The sequence below is a fragment of the Silene latifolia genome, chromosome 1 (genome assembly GCF_048544455.1).
Source record: "Silene latifolia isolate original U9 population chromosome 1, ASM4854445v1, whole genome shotgun sequence".
In the NCBI taxonomy this organism is placed as follows: domain Eukaryota; kingdom Viridiplantae; phylum Streptophyta; class Magnoliopsida; order Caryophyllales; family Caryophyllaceae; genus Silene; species Silene latifolia.
This window is the reverse complement of record NC_133526.1, coordinates 96,577,959-96,594,251: the sequence shown is the minus strand read 5'-3', so window position 1 is coordinate 96,594,251 and position 16,293 is coordinate 96,577,959. Positions and strand designations below refer to the sequence as shown.

Here is a 16,293-nt window from a genome sequence, read left to right as displayed (position 1 = left end):
TTTTGAGCGACGTGGCCACCTGGGCTGCTCAAAGAGGCGCGAGCCACGTCGCGGGTCTTCGAGCTGTGTCGTCGCTTTCACAACAAACGCAATCATGATTTGTTCTATCCTAGGATTTGTAGTCATATGTTTGGTACTTGACCATTCATAAATCCGGGAAATATTAGCATAGAAGGTTTGAAATGTTTGTTTTTTGTGTTTGACTCGGTTTGACTCGTTGTTGGAGTCGGGATTTGAATTTTTGAGTCGGTTTTTGGTCCGGTGTCGGTTTTGACTCTAGTTAGTGTCATTGCGACCCCGTCGTCGTGCATTAAACACTCCAGGTATTTTTGAAATGTTTTGAAATGTTTTATTTTCGAAATCGTTTTAAGTTTTCCGACGTAAAGTTGTACACAAACTGTCGATCAAACGCCGCGATTCCAAAACATGTTGTAGTCCGATAATCATCGGGTGTTTGTTGGAGTCTCAGCAGATACTGGGTATCTACAGGAAGAATGTTGAGGTAATTTTGTTGATGGATTTGATGTTCGTTATTTGGGATGTTAACCAAAGATAGGAAAGAAACTGTGATGTTTAGAGATGAGTGTAAGAGGCTTGATGTCCGAACGATGGTAGGGTTGAGGGGTTGTCACTAATGGTTGATTTTATAGAGACCCGATTGATGAGTACGGTTGTGAGGAAGTATGAGGTGTGGTCTTAGAAGGCGGTTGCTAGTAGTTTAGTACTAGTTGAATGGTTATTCTTGACCGGAGGTGATGGTTATGCGAATGGGGAAATATGTTATGAGGGGCATATGAGTTAAGCTCGGGCGACAGGTAACCTTTGTTGAGTGGTAACTTACGTGATCAGGATTGACTAGTTGGATGTGATTATGGGTCTAAGATGTATCTAAATGTTTGTGTGAGGTTGTGACCTCACGAGAAGCGGTATGGTGTGATAGTTATAATGTTGTTATCTGAATGTTCTGTAATATATGTTGGATATGGTAACTTAATGGAATGATGACCAAAAGTAATAGTTTGGGGTGGTCTGACATGACTGGTTATACTTGCATGTGTATTCATGATATATGTTTATTCCGTGAAAAGGTATGGATGGTATGCATGAGATTCTTGTCTGTTATTCCGTATGATATATGGTGTTGTGATCTAGTAAAGCAGTCTTGAGTAAGTTTTTCTTGTCCAAGATGTTATATTGAGTCAGTGTTTATGGGATTGTGTATGTTGTGATGTCTATCGGTGTGGTTGTGGTGCCTCGGGTGGCGATCCGGGCACGGTACTTAGTGTTGTGATGCGGGTATTTTCGCACTGCCGTGTGGCTGTTGGTGGCGGTGTTGCGATGCCGTTACCGGTTGTGGTGGAGTAGGCGAGATGATTATGATACGAGTTTTCGAAAGTACATACCAGTTAAACATAGATTGTTGTTTTGTTTGCTGCTGTTCCTTGTGAGTTTTGGTTGAACACGTAGACTGTTGTTTTGTTTGTTGATGTTTCTTACCAGTTTCAGTTTGGGAATGAGGGTAGAGTATGATATGAAAGATAGTTGTATATGTTTTCGTTGTTGTCATGGTATAGTGATATTCTGTTGATGGGACACAGTTGTGAGAAGTTGTTACAGTAATTTTGATCTTGTTTTAAGATGAGGCATCGGTAGTCATAGTCATGGCAAGTGATTCGTGGAACATGTGTTGTAATGATCTGAAAGCGGCAGGTGGTTCATAATCTTTTGTTGAGATAGTGAGTGCAGGGTATTGGGAATTGGTGTCATGTTAACTTATGTATGAGTTTTGCGGTAATGAAAGAAAAGAACTTGAGGATCTAGTGTGAGTGTACGTAATAAGTGTGGATCGTGAGTTATGCTTTTGGCGATGGGAGTTTTATATAGTTTATATAGAGAGGTATGTCATGTTGCAGTAATGTGGAAGAGTTGAAGTTTTGGGTTAAGCTAAAGATTTTGAGGTATAGGTTAGGTGGTGTGACGAGTGAATTGAAGTATGAGAATTGTTTAAGTAAGAGAGCCTTGGATATATGCATGGCGAGTGTTTAGAGTATAGGTGGTTATTTTTTGACATGCGGTGGTGATGAGGATAATGAGAAGATATAGCTAGAATCTAGTATTAGTGAGTTACGAGGACGTAACATTTATCTTAAGAGGAGTAGGATCCGACAAAGAGAGTTTAATGGTTGTACAGGTTGTAGTAGATTTGGAAGTTTGAGTCTTGATGTAGAATAAAAGATTGATTCGTGTTGTGGTTGATTTTATTAAAGGTCATGACCGTGCTTGTAGTAGTGTGATGTCTAGGAGTGCAAGAATATTTCAATAGTGTTGACAGTTGAATGATGATGATTATGAGTTCGATAGTTTTGACAGTTGGAAGATAATGTTATGAGTGTGAGTAAACTTCGGGGACGAAGTTCCTTTTTAGGGTGGTAGAATGTAACATTCCGTTTGCTGTTTATGAGTGTCTTGATATTGGATTTTCTAGTGGATAATATGTTAGTGAAACAGAGCTAGCAGCGTTAGTGGATGGTAGTTGGTAGTGTATGGAGTTAGTGTCGGGAGAGTCTATGATGTAGTTGATACGATATCGTGAGCCATGTTGGGGAGGTAGGAATAGTTGGTGGAGTTGGTGTTAAGAGTTCATGTTTTATAGGTTGGGGTTTTGTTTTGAGTTCTTAATTGCGTTGTTGTGTCTTGGTCAAGTTAGTATGTTTGTTTTTATGTATTGGTTGAACTTCAGGGAAGTTCCTTTTAAGGAGGGAAGACTGTAATACTACGATTTTATGAGTCTTTGGGTACTCTATCGAGTGGGGCTTACTCTGTCGAGTAAGCATATTTTGGTAAACGAAACAGTGTTCTGTCTGTAGGGTACTCGATCGAGTAGCCTTGGCACTCGATCGAGTAGGTTGGTTATCGGGTAATATTTTGACGGGTTTTGTTAATAATGCAAATTAATATATATAATACGCCGTTATCTTTCATAAACACTTGTAGAAACCTAATACACTCAAAAAGAGATTGCAAACTACGTTGTTCTCTCCATTCGCATTATTGGCAAATCCTGGAGCTAGAGAGGTCGGATTTCGTTGTTCTTTGCATCATAGTGATCCTTGGGTCAAGGGTAAGATCCAAGTACCATTTTTATAGCATTTGGTTGACTTTGTTTAAACCCTAATTTTGGGAATTGGGGATTTGTATGATTTGTGGTGTTAGTAGTGATTGTATGATTATGTGAATAGGAGGAGGATTCGTAGAAGAAAGATTTTGAGACAGCTGCTAGATCGTCTGCTGTTGGTGTTGCATTCCAGGTAGGGTTTTCCCTACTCAGTATTAGTTACATGATATGTGTGGTGATTGTGGTGTAGATAGTGATTGTTGATTGATTCAGACGGTTGTGATTGTATATTGTTGATTGATTCAGACGGTTGTGATTGTATATTGTTGATTGATTCAGACGGCTGTTGATTTTGGTGTTATGGTTATTGTTTATCTGTCTGTGTTCTTCGAGGTGCGTCCCTGGCTGAGTGGAGTCACTTGCGGGAGTGGCTTCACGCCCTTGATTTGCCTCCTGTGGAACCCGCCACAGGAGGGATGTGCACATTAATTAACATGGGTTTATCGCTCGATGGAGATGAGCGGGGCTTAGGTGGGAATGGCTGCGGTCCCCCACTGGCGGTGAGGAGTAACCTGTTGCGATGGGTACTCTGGCAGGGCTACACATTTTAGTGTGTAGTCAGTTGTGTGGAGATTGGAGATGGAGACTGGGGTTGTGTTGAGCTGTTTGAACTGTTTGTGTACTTCTTTCATTGTGGCTTTGTTTTTGTGTAATTAGTGCTGACCCCGTTTAAATGTTTTAAAAACTGTGGTGATCCATTCGAGGGTGGTGAGCAGTTATTGAGCAGGTATGAGCTGATGCGTATGGGATAACTGGGAGGAGTCACCACGATACAGTTTAGAAGTCTTCCGCTGTGTTTGATAGTTTTATAGTCTTTTGATAGTAGACAGTTTTGGAGAACTTGTATCTCTTTATCAGTTTTTGTTTTTGGCATGTAATCACATTAAACATTATTTACTATTTAAATATGTTTCTTTATTGTCTTATGATTATCATTGCCTCGGGTAACCGAGATGGTAGCACTTCCATGCCTTACGTGGTCCTGGTAAGGCACTTGGAGTATGGGGGTGTTACAAAGGAGATCAAGGAGGCTTTATTTTCCATTCCTGCTGATAAAGCACCTGTACCTGATGGGTATACTTCTCAATTTTTTAAGGATGCTTTTGATATTATTGGAGCTGATTTATGTGGAGCTGTGAAGGAATTTTTCTCTGCTGGGAAAATGCTTAAGCAAGTAAACTCTACCACTCTGACCTTAATTCCTAAGAAGGAAAGACCTATGAATGTGGCTGATTTTAGACCTATTGCTTGTTGTAATGTGGGCTATAAGGTTATTTCTAAAGTGATATGTGCTAGATTAGCCTCTGTACTGCCTGATATAGTTAGTGAGAATCAGAGTGCTTTTTTAAAAGGGAGGTCAGACTGTACAAGAAAAAAGCATGCCCACCTAGGTGTTTGATGAAAGTGGACCTCAAGAAGGCATATGACTCAGTTGAATGGGAATTCATTAGACAAATGTTGTATGCTCTGGATTTCCCTCATCAGATGATTCCGGGGATAATGGAGTGCATCACAACTCCTTGGTTTACTCTTTCTCTTAATGGCTCCAACTTTGGTTATTTCCAAGGCAAGAGAGGGATCAGACAAGATGATCCCATGTCACCTTTATTATTTACCCTTAGCATGGAATACCTTAGTAGGATTTTGACCTCAGCGACAAACACTATGGAGTTCAACTACCACCCTCTGTGTAGAGCACTTAGTCTGACTCATCTGTGCTTTGCAGATGATCTACTAATGTTTTGCAGGGGGGACAAGCATTCTATATGCACCGTTCTAAGAGCTTTTGCCACATTTTCTAGGACTTCTGGACTGGTAATGAATAGAGAGAAGTCTGACATTTATTTTAATGGTATGAGTAATGAGGATAGCCAGTTTGTTCTGGGAGTCTCAGGGTTCAGAGAGGGGCACTTCCCTTTCAGATATCTTGGAATCCCCATTTCTTATAAGAGAATGGCAGTGGGGACTGTTCCAGACTTGTTGAGAGGGTGGTGATGAGAATACGTGGATGGGGTGCTAGAAAGCTCAGCTATGCAGGTCGACTTGTGCTTGTTCAGGTTGTGCTATCTCAACTCCACAGTTTTTGGTCTCGTATTTTTATCATTCCCCTTACAGTGATGGATAGAATTGAGCTTATCTGTAGGAACTACCTATGGAGTGGATCTGAAGATTTTCACAAAACATCTCCTGTGGCTTGGAATAAGGTTTGTACTGACAAGAAGTTTGGTGGGCTTGGTATTATAAAATGCAAGCTATGGAATGTAGCAATGCTTGGTAAATATGTCTGGTGGCTAGCAGAGAAGGCTGATCATTTGTGGATTAGATGGGTGAATCACATGTATATTAAAGGTCAGAACTGGTTAGACTATGTTCCTACTGCAAGTTCTAGCTGGACATGGAGAAAAATATGCCAGGTCAAGGATCAGTTCAAAGCTGCATACTGTAATGGCCAGTGGAGTACTAATACAGGGAGATATACTATCTTTGTGGGGTACTCTTGGTTGCAAGGAGATCAAACTGAGGTTCCATGGCACCCAGTTATTTGGAACAGACTCAACTTGCCCAAGCACTCGTTTATTGGATGGCTGGCTATCCAAGGGGGGCTAATGACTAAGGATAGACTACTTCGATTTGGCATTATTCAGAATAGCATATGTGATATGTGTATGGATCAGCCAGAGGATCATACCCATCTGCTGTACCAGTGCAGGTTTAGTGCTCAATGCTGGACCTTGTTAGCTGATTGCTTGGGTGTTGATTTGCCTAGTACAGGGATCTTAGAATGGTGCTACTTGTGGAGATGCAGGTCCCTAATGAAAAATAAGATTGTCATTACAGCTATTTTGGCCATGATATATCATATTTGGATGGCTCGAAACCCGTGCACGGTGGAGAGTCAGCTTCTTATGCCTTCCTATGTATTCAAGACTGTTCAAAGTATTGTGCAGGGCAGAGGACAAATTTGGAAGTGGACATCCAAGTATCAATGTTTGAACTGGTGACCTTGGATGTAAAAATGTTTAGCTTCTTTGTGTGTCATAGGGTTACTAATGTTTGCTTGTATTGGTGTTAATGTACTTCAGCTCTTAATTAATAATATAATTTTCACAGTTCACCAAAAAAAAAACTTGAACAAGGTTAGGGAATAGTTCACATGAGACAGTTGTCGGTTTTCATTACTCGACCTTCTTAGGTCGTTTTATTCGGCCTTCCTAGGCCCAACCCAACCCATTCGACCAATCGTCCCGTCTGGACGGTCCAAATTCTTATCATGGCCAAAGGATAGATAGCGATTGACGTCAACCATACCGTAGTACATACTCATATTTGTATCAAGGGCTTTCACTACTCGAGGAAATGGACTAGGAACCGACCTTACTCTTGTTTGGCACGGACCTCTCCACAGACCAGGGTTTGATTGCTTGGTATGGCAACCCACCTTTTAAGCCAAAACCCTTATAAATGCACTCAACATACCGTTATAATGCCTGTATAAATGCTTATACGTGATCACCATTTTGTAAACAAAACCATGACGAAATTTTGTAAAATAAAAATCCTTTTTCAAAATGTAAACATTTCGAAATGGCCTAAAATAGCGCAAAATAAGTCAAAACTCTGTCCAAATGTCTAGTCAAAATTCGGGCCTCAAAGCCCATTTCAAAACCTGACTTCGAGTCAACACTCCTATAACTACACTAGAGTTGCTTAGGACAAACATTTCAAAACTTTGTCATTTTCAAACCTCACTTAACACAAGTGGCACACTCCCACTTCACAAGTTCAGTCTTTTATGAGTAAGTGTGCTAAAATGGCCGATCGTGTTTTGATTCGTCGTCGATCTCTTATCCAGTTTCCAAGATGCCTGGAACTAGTCACGCAAGTGTTAATGGACAACCCCAAAATGGTAATGATCTAATCCTAGCTGCGCTCGTTCATCTCCAAACAAGCCAAGACCAAGCTTATGCTCGCCTCAACACTATTAAAGGCCGAATATTTGTTGTAGAAACTAGGCTTCCTCCTGCAGAGAATGATGTTCCTAATGCGAGCGTCCATGATGACATTCCAGCCTTTGTTGGACAACCAGAACCCAACCCTCCACTAGGTCCTACTGAAGCTGAAAAGCGACTCCAATACTTGGAGGAACAACTAATGTACCTTAAGGGAAATGACATCTACAGGGAGAACAATCGTAAGTATGAGGCCATGAATGCTCAATTGTCAACCAACTTTAACATGACTGACATCCCAAAGTTCAAGGGGCATAAAAACCCTTTGAACCACATTCGTGCTTTCAAAGACTACATGTCTATCAAAGGCATCAAACCCGAGATGTTCCTAAGGATCTTTCTTTCATCTCTCGACACCATTCCAAAGCAATGGTTCTACTCTTTGGAACACAAGAAGATCGCCACCTGGAATGATACCGTAATTGAATTCACTAAGCAATACGTGGATAATGCTGAGATCCAAGTCAACATGCGCACTCTAGAAGTTCTTACCCAAAATGAGAAAGAAGGCTTCACCGACTTCCTAAGTAGGTGGAGGAAGACTAGCACGCAACTGGTTGAATGTCCAGATGAAGCTTCTCTAGTGGAAAAGTTCGTAGATAACATGAGACCTATTTATGCAAACCATTTGAGATACTAAAACATAAAGACCTTCAAAGATCTGACTGTGCTAGGGACGAGAATTGAAGATGACATCCGTAAAAGACTCTTGTCCAAGACGGTGGATCGTGGATACCAAGGTTCAACGAGTCGTTCTTATGGCTCTACTAGCAATAATGATGAGGTTAGCCTTGTCGAATCATCAAAGAAGAATAACCAACAAAAGAAGTTCACAAACATTGGCGATACATACTCCAATGCTCTGAAAAGGTTGATGAAACAAGGTAAGCTCCAACCCATAGGGCCTACACCTGACCCAGAAAAGAAGTCTAAATTCTAGGATGAGAATGCATACTGCGAATATCACAGAGGTAAGGGACACGATACAGAGATATGTTTCAAGCTAAAGCATGTCCTTCAAGATATGATCGAAGATGGTCGTTTACCCATACCTCATGGAGGTAAGCCTAACAATACTCAGAATCATCTTGGAGTTCTGATGATCACAGATGAAGAATCCACCTTGGATTGTTCACACCTAATTTCTCCAGTCGAAGATGAGATTCATGCATTAGAAGATGAGGGGAGTTATTCTACCATTTCTCCTACCATTGCCGACTTTATCGCATGGGCAAAGAGTGTGAGTAGGAAAGTTTCAGAACTGGAAGACGTAGTAGCATCCCTACGCAATCCAAGCACCACGCCTTGAGAAAACATGGCACTAGGTCTATCTCAAGAGTCTACGATGCAAGAGGAAATCGTCGTATTTGACAACCTAGTCGACCAAATAATCAGTCTAGAAGCCGAGATCATCAGGATGAGAGAGCTTACTATCATCAACGGAATATAGGTTGATGACGATGAAGATGAATACCTCACCGAACACTATCTAGTCAAGGTTATTGAGGATATAGTCAAAGCTAGCGAAGATCAGGATATAGACCACCTTACTCGTTCAGGGCGCCCATATCAAAATTTTTCTCAGAACGGTCCTATAGCTAATGGTCTAGTTACTAACACCAATGTCATCACCCCAAATGATGGCGAAGATACATCTACTGACCACTTACAAAAACAACTGCAGAAGACGAAGTCTGATCTTTCAGTCTGGCAACTAGTTGCGAGTTCATTTCCTCATCGTCAAGCTTTACTGCAAGCCTTGGCTAAATTGAACGTGCCACACAACTCTATGCCTGACGACGTAGTCAACTTGGTCTTCCAAGATTCAGTTAAACTAAGTAACCCAGTTACTTTTTCAGATGAAGATTTGTCTCCCTTCAGCGCCAGTCACAACCTAGCTCTATATATTACCGTCATATGCTTAAAGAAGAACGTGCCAATGACTTTGGTAGATGATGGCTCTGCAGTCAATGCCATACCACTAAAAATAGCATACAAATTGGGCATGAAAGAATCAGATTGGACTCCTACCAACCAAAGTTTTCGAGCATACGATGGAACACGACATAAAGTGGTAGGACTAATCAACCTCACTATAGCTACATGGCCAATTGAGCGAAAGGTTAATTTTTGAATAGTAGATATCGAAGCATCATTCAATATACTTCTGGGAAGACCTTGGATTCACGCTTCCAAATCGGTAGCATCCACCTTGCACCAGAAGATTAAGATTCCTCTAGATGGCAAAGTAGTGACGATCACTTCGTCACCCATCAAGGTTGTGATAGAGAAAATGTCAAGCAACCAGGTAGTCACGGATCCAGTATACGAGCTTGGGGGCTTTCAGAGCATAAACCTTGTCGAGAGCGAACTGGCGCCTCCATACTTCAATCCATACTCCAATTTAGTGGTCAACCACATACTCAAGTCTCAGGGATACTTCCCGGGAATGCCACTGAATCCTGCCAAGAAAAATACCTTCGCACCTTACAAAGAAGGAAACTCTCAGAGGATACCATTAGGATTGGGATACAAACCCACGAAAGAAGAAGCTTTGGAGATGCTCACGCAGTTTCAAAACCGTAAGAACAAAGGAATCTAGATGCGACCCTATCTCCCTACCCTAAACGGATACTTCGTTAAAGAAGGGAATCAAGAGTACTTTCACGGGTTTCCCGAACCTTGGCACTATAAAGGAATGCAACTAGCTAGAATCGAGGTCTTCCACGATTGCTACTTCATTCCTTCATAAACGGTTCCTACCATCAAAACTCGTCAAACACCTTGTTTAGACGAACAGGCAATTAGCCTTCTATTTGGAGAAGACCGATTTGTTAGAACGGCACAGGATGAGATCATTACCGTGATACTTCAAGATGACCATTTCAACCCCACAGCATTAATCACCGAAACAAGTTCAAATCAGCAGAAAGGATGGAGAAAGTCGATCAAGTGGACTAACAACCAAGGAAAGCTCTTCAAAGTCACCACTGGAGAAGGAGAGATGTTCAAAGGAGAACCCGAAGACAACGAATTCGAGTCAGAGTTGGAGTCGGAGTCCGAATCAGAGTCTGAGTCTAGAGAAGTCGCTAGAGAGTCTCCTTCTGTTGTCACTCCCCATCCCCTTGTTTCTCCTAGCATAGCATCAAGTAGTAACAGTAGCTTGGGAAATGTCCCAGCAGCTGTCCCTTTACCGCCATTGACTACTGAACAGATGGCTTCTTTGTTTCAACTCTTTTCAAAATTTAATATGAATAAATCAGATTCTGCTTACTCTTTGGCGTTATTTTGAATGCAATTCTATTTACGATGATAATGAGGATGATCCTGACCCAGACTCAGTCGAATTACCACCCTATATTATTAAAGAGATACTACAAGAGGGGGAAAGGGCACCAGTTATAGAAAACACCGAACCCATCAATGTAGGAACCGAACTAGAACCCCAAGAACTTAGGATAAGGACAACCTTAAACCCAACTAAAAGGGCCGATTTCATAGACCTTCTACACGAGTTCAAGGATGTTTTCGCTTGGTCCAACAAAGACATGCCATGAATCGACAGGGATATTGCAGAACATAGAATTCCAATAAAACCAGGTTTTAAACCCATAAAACAGAAGCTTCGTCGAATGAGGACCGAATGGACTTTTAAAATCAAAGAAGAAGTCAATAAACAATTCAAAGCCGGGTTCATCAAAATTTCCGAGTATTCAGACTGGGTGGCTAACATAGTCCCCGTACCCAAAAAGGATGGGCGAATCCGAGTTTGTGGTGATTTCAGAGACTTAAACAAAGCAAGTCTCAAGGACGACTTCCCACTGCCACACATCGACATACTGGTAGATAATACAGCAGATCACACGTTGTTATCCTTCATGGACGGGTATGCAGGGTATAATCAGATCAAGATGGCCATAGAAGACATGCATAAGACCGCGTTTGTTACTCAATGGGGCACCTATTGCTATACTATTATGCCATTCGGGCTAATCAATGCTTGAGCTACATATCAACGCACTACGACCACATTGCTACATATCATGATGCATAAAGAAGTAGAAGTGTACGTTGATGATATGATTGTCAAGTCTAAAGATAGGAAGGGGCACATTGATAACCTTCGCAAATTCTTCCTAAGACTGCGAAAGTACAACATGAGGCTCAATCCTCAAAAGTGTGCATTCAGGGTAATATCGGGCAAGCTTCTGGGATATGTCGTCAGCCAAAGAGGAATAGAAATGTTGGGGCTGGTGTCCTCTATAGTTAGTGCAATAACATTTAAATCTCTAAAAGGATCAAAGGGTATACTTTTGTATTATTATCAGTTGGTCCACGTTTATCAATAACGGTTGGCTTGCTAGATAAGTTTGACGTTATTGTCATACTGATGGCGGTGATCAACTGGTCCCTAAAAGTCACACCTATAGGATACGTTTGAGAGATGTGACGGTATGAAAATACAGTCATGTTGATGCCTAATTTGACTAAGCAGTTAGTCGGAGTTATTGACTAATAATTAGTCAAACGCGATGTTGAGATAATTATTTAATACGGATTAAATAATAATGGCTAAGGCGAATTAAGCAGTTAATTCATAAATTAAATATAAACGGTTATATTTAATTAATGTATATTGAATTAATTAATTATACAATATTGTCTTTGTCGGACATGTATTAATATATCGACTGAGTCATGTTACTAGTTGATATTTTAATAACCGATAACCGATGACGATTTATAATAAAATCCCGTCATATACATTTAGCGAAAATCGAGTCGGACCACGAGTTAAAAATAAGGAGAAAGTGGAAAGCCCACTTCCTCCCTATGTCACGGTTTGGCCGAACCAAGAGAAACAAAAAGGAGAGCCTCTCTCCTTTTTTTGACCTAGGCATTTCATTTGCACACAAAAATTAGGTTTTTGAGAGCATTCTTCTCTGAAAAACCTAGATCTCACATCAAGAAAATTCACAACAACTCTCTCAATATTGCAAGTCAATTAGAGAGTATTTCTAGCACAAGGGGCATAGTCTCAGACGGTCTTGGGTGCAACGATTAGGAGGAAATCTACTTTGATTTCTGTTCTTAGGCCGCATTTCAAAGGACCCGAGGTTGATTCTTGTTCTTTATCGTTTCTCTATTGTTTTTCGTTTATGACCATAAATCGCATGTTAAATTTACGTTATAGTCCTAAATTATAAGGGTTTTATACGGATATTACCCCACAAGTGGTATCAGAGCGAGGCCACGTAAATTTTTCTTTGTGATTTTCATTAAACGAATTGAATCGATAAATTTTTTGCATAAAAAAAAACGTGCGGCAGCCATTTTTTTTCTCGGCAGAATTTTTTTTTTCACTCGGCTGTTTCGTTTTTGGAAACCGTGCCTTTTGGTTTTTGTCTGATCAGACGATGTTTTTGTTTTCAATTTGTTCTTTGCATATTGTTATTTTAAACGATAATCATAGCAATATGTTAAAGATTTGTCAATTGTAGTTTTGTTTTCATACGGATTATGTTCAAATTGCAATTGGTTTTGTCAAATCGTTTTTGTTTGGTTGATGTTGCTCACGGTTTTGGCAGCTTAATTTTTTTTTTCGTGTTTTGCTCTCGGCAATGAGCTGATTTATAAAAAAAAAAAAAAAAAATTTCGGTCCAGCCGTGACATAAAGAGAGAAAAATGAATTTTTCGTGTTTTTATTTTTTTTCTCTCGGCCATAATGTGCATAATACGGATTTTGTGCAGTCGCTTGATAGTGAAACGGTTCACTCACGTTCCATTTAGTTATTTTAAAGCGATTTAAAGTAACGGATTATCATGGATTAAAATTAAGTTGATTAAAGCGGTTTTGTCACATAATTTTAATCATTATAGGTGGTTTGGATAAATTTAACATAATTACGGAATTATGTCACGAATAAATTTTTAGTTGATGCATTTTATTTATCGTTACTGTTGAATGCCTTGAATGTTTAAATTACGTATTTAATTTTTACAAACGGTTGTAACTTAGTGTGGCCTTAGTAGAACGTGTTACCGTAATGATGGAACACGGTCTTGGTTGTATTTTGAGATCTCGTATCTGATTGACCTATTTTATCTCAACACTATGGTCACTCGTACGATCCTGTGATTATGGTGGACTATAGATAGGATTTACGGAAATCTATCGACCAAGAGTTCTAACGGTAGAACTAGCTAAACAGTTGGCTTATCAATTTACGGAAATTGAGTCTTGGGATCACTTGTATTATTCTTGAGGGAGATCAATTATGCAACTGCTATGAGTCTACACGTTAAAATGTATTTTAAATAGACTTAAATCACCTCGATGAGTTGCTTATTTCGTTTTGTTTTTCCTTTCTTTTTCAGTGTAGAACACGATCACTTAAACTGCTTATAACATAATGGCTGGCCGTGCTGACGACCCAATGCCAAGTGCCACATTGGACCGTGAGTCCTGGCTTCGGATCTTCATGAATCAGATGAATCGTCTACTCGATCAAGAATGATGGATCAAACTTCGCGGACTGGGAGGCGGCATTACGGAATGCTGCCGCTGCTGACGGGAAGCTCAAATATCTGACAGAGCCCATCCCGTCAAACCCAGGCCCCACGGCTGGAGCTAACGAGATCGCCAAGTATAACGATTTCGTCATGGAAGCGGGTGCGATTAAAAACGTACTCATTTTTGCAATGGAATCCAATTTGCAGAAACGCTTCATAGCCCAAGGTGCAAACAAGATTTTCACCACGCTCACTAATGAATTCTCGAAAGCACCGAGAATCGTGACCTATGAGCATACCACTCGCTTCTTTGATGCGAAACTCCAGAAGGGCCAACCGGTTAGCCCACACATTCTCAGCATGATTGAGAATGTCGAGAGACTGGAGACGCTTGATTGTAAAATCAGCGAGAACATCGTGATTGACCGCATGCTTCATTCACTCCACGATGGTTTTGCGCTCTTTAGAGCGAATTACTATATGAATGATTTGAAGAAAAGTCCTCATGAACTTCACTCCCTACTCGTACAGACCGAGAAGGATATGAAGTTTAGTGGGAGCTTAAAACAGGATGTTCTCGTTGTGTCAAATAAGGGCAAGGGTAAGGGCAAAGCTCAGGCAGACCTAGCAGTAGGTAAACCGAAGTTTAAGAAGTCGGGATCAGGTAAGAGTGGGCCTGGTGAGTCGAGCACCTCATCAGGCACGACAAAGAGCAAGACCGATAACATGGAATGCCATCATTGCCACAAGACTGGGCATTGGAGGCGTACATGTCCTGTTTACCATGAGGACATAAAAGCAGGTCGCGTTAAACCTGTTGGTATGTCTTCTTCCTCTTCTACTTTTATTCATATGATTGAGATTAACCACGCAAGTTACGGAACTTGGGTACTAGATACTGGTTGTGGTTCTCATCTGTGTAATCATGTGCAGGGGCTCCGAAACATCGAACCCCTCGTAAAGGGTGAGGTGGACCTGCGTGTCGGGAATGGAGCACGAGTGGCTGCCGTCTCGAGGGGAACATACGAGATCCAGCTTCCTAGCGGATTTGAGTTATTTTTATATAACTGCTATTATGTACCCAGTCTTTCTAAAAACATTATTTCGGCCGCACTGACAAACTTGGTTTTTCATTTGTAATAGAGAATAATACTTGCATTTTCTCATTACACGATATGATTTATGGCAAGGCAGTCTCCATGAACGGAATTTATGTTTTAGATTAGACCACCGAAATATTACACGTAATGAATAAGAAGTTAAAGGTTGGTGACAAAGATCAAACGTATCTATGGCACTGCCGTATGGGACACATTAATGAGAAACGCGTAAAACAGCTCATAAAGAATGGAGCTATCTCGGCCTTTGATTTTCAATCATTTGGCACGTGTGAATCATGTCTCATTGGTAAGATGACTCGAATTTCCTTCAAAGGTGTTGGAATGCGCGCTGCTGACCTATTAGGACTCATACATACGGATGTGTGTGGACCTATGTCAATCACCGCACGAGAAGGCTATAGGTATTTCATCACTTTCACGGACGATTTGAGTAGATATGGCTATGTCTACTTAATGAAGCACAAAAGTGAATCCTTTGAGAAATTCAAGGAATACCGAGAATCCGTCTGAGAACCTCTTTGGGTAGAAAGATTAAAACACTACGATCAGACCGTGGTGGCGAGTATCTTTCTCACGAGTTTGATCAACACCTTAAGGACTGTGGGATTGCCTTGCAGTTAACTCCACCTGGAACACCTCAGTTTAATGGTGTGTCCGAACGGAGAAATCGAACACTACTCGATATGGTTCGATCCATGATGAGTCACACCGTGTTGCCTGACTCATTGTGGGGTTATGCTCTTCTGTCAGCTGCTCTAATACTTAATCAAGTCCGTCTAAAGTCTGTTGACAAGACTCCATATGAACTATGGAAGGGAACGGTCCCTAACTTGTCCTTTATACGGGTTTGGGGCTGCGAGGCTTATGTCAAGTGGAGACACGAGGATAAGCTCGGCCCGCGATCGGTCAAGACATACTTTATAGGTTATCCTAAAGGAACGCTTGGTCATTACTTTTATTCGCCAACCGAACAACGGGTATTTGTTGCGGTAAGTGCGACATTCTTAGAGAAGGAATTTCTCGAGAATGCAAAGAGTAATAGAACCTTCGAACTGTCGGAGATTCCAGAACCAAATACCGAGCAACCATTGGAGGAACAATTCCTTCAATCCCGGCTGCGGTTAATATTCCTGAGGAACCTAGGAGGTTGGGAAGAGTCTCTATTCCTCCGGACAGATACATTGGTATGGTCGAGGAACATGACATAGATGACATTCTACTCTTAACGAGTAGTGAACCCGCAACCTATAAAGGTGCCATGACTAGTTCCGACTCAAAGCTATGGCTTGAGGCCATGCAATCCGAGATGGACTCCATGTATGAGAACCACATATGGGTTCTTGTTGACTTACCTGCTAAGGTTCGTCCCCTTTAATGCAAATGGCTTTACAAGATAAAGCACTCTGTGGAAGGTCAACAAGATATCTATAAAGCACGACTAGTTGCTAAAGTTTTCACCCAAGTGCCAGGTTTG

At 41.0% G+C, this 16,293-nt stretch overlaps 1 protein-coding gene across 1 annotated transcript; it reads left to right on the top strand.

Annotated features, from left to right (window-relative positions):
• The first annotated feature begins 5,292 nt into the window (after positions 1 to 5,292).
• LOC141651346 (uncharacterized) lies at positions 5,293 to 6,177 on the top strand. Its single transcript, XM_074459066.1, has one exon. The coding sequence runs from the start codon at positions 5,293 to 5,295 to the stop codon at positions 6,175 to 6,177; it is 885 nt and encodes a 294-aa protein (XP_074315167.1).
• Positions 6,178 to 16,293: the final 10,116 nt, after the last annotated feature.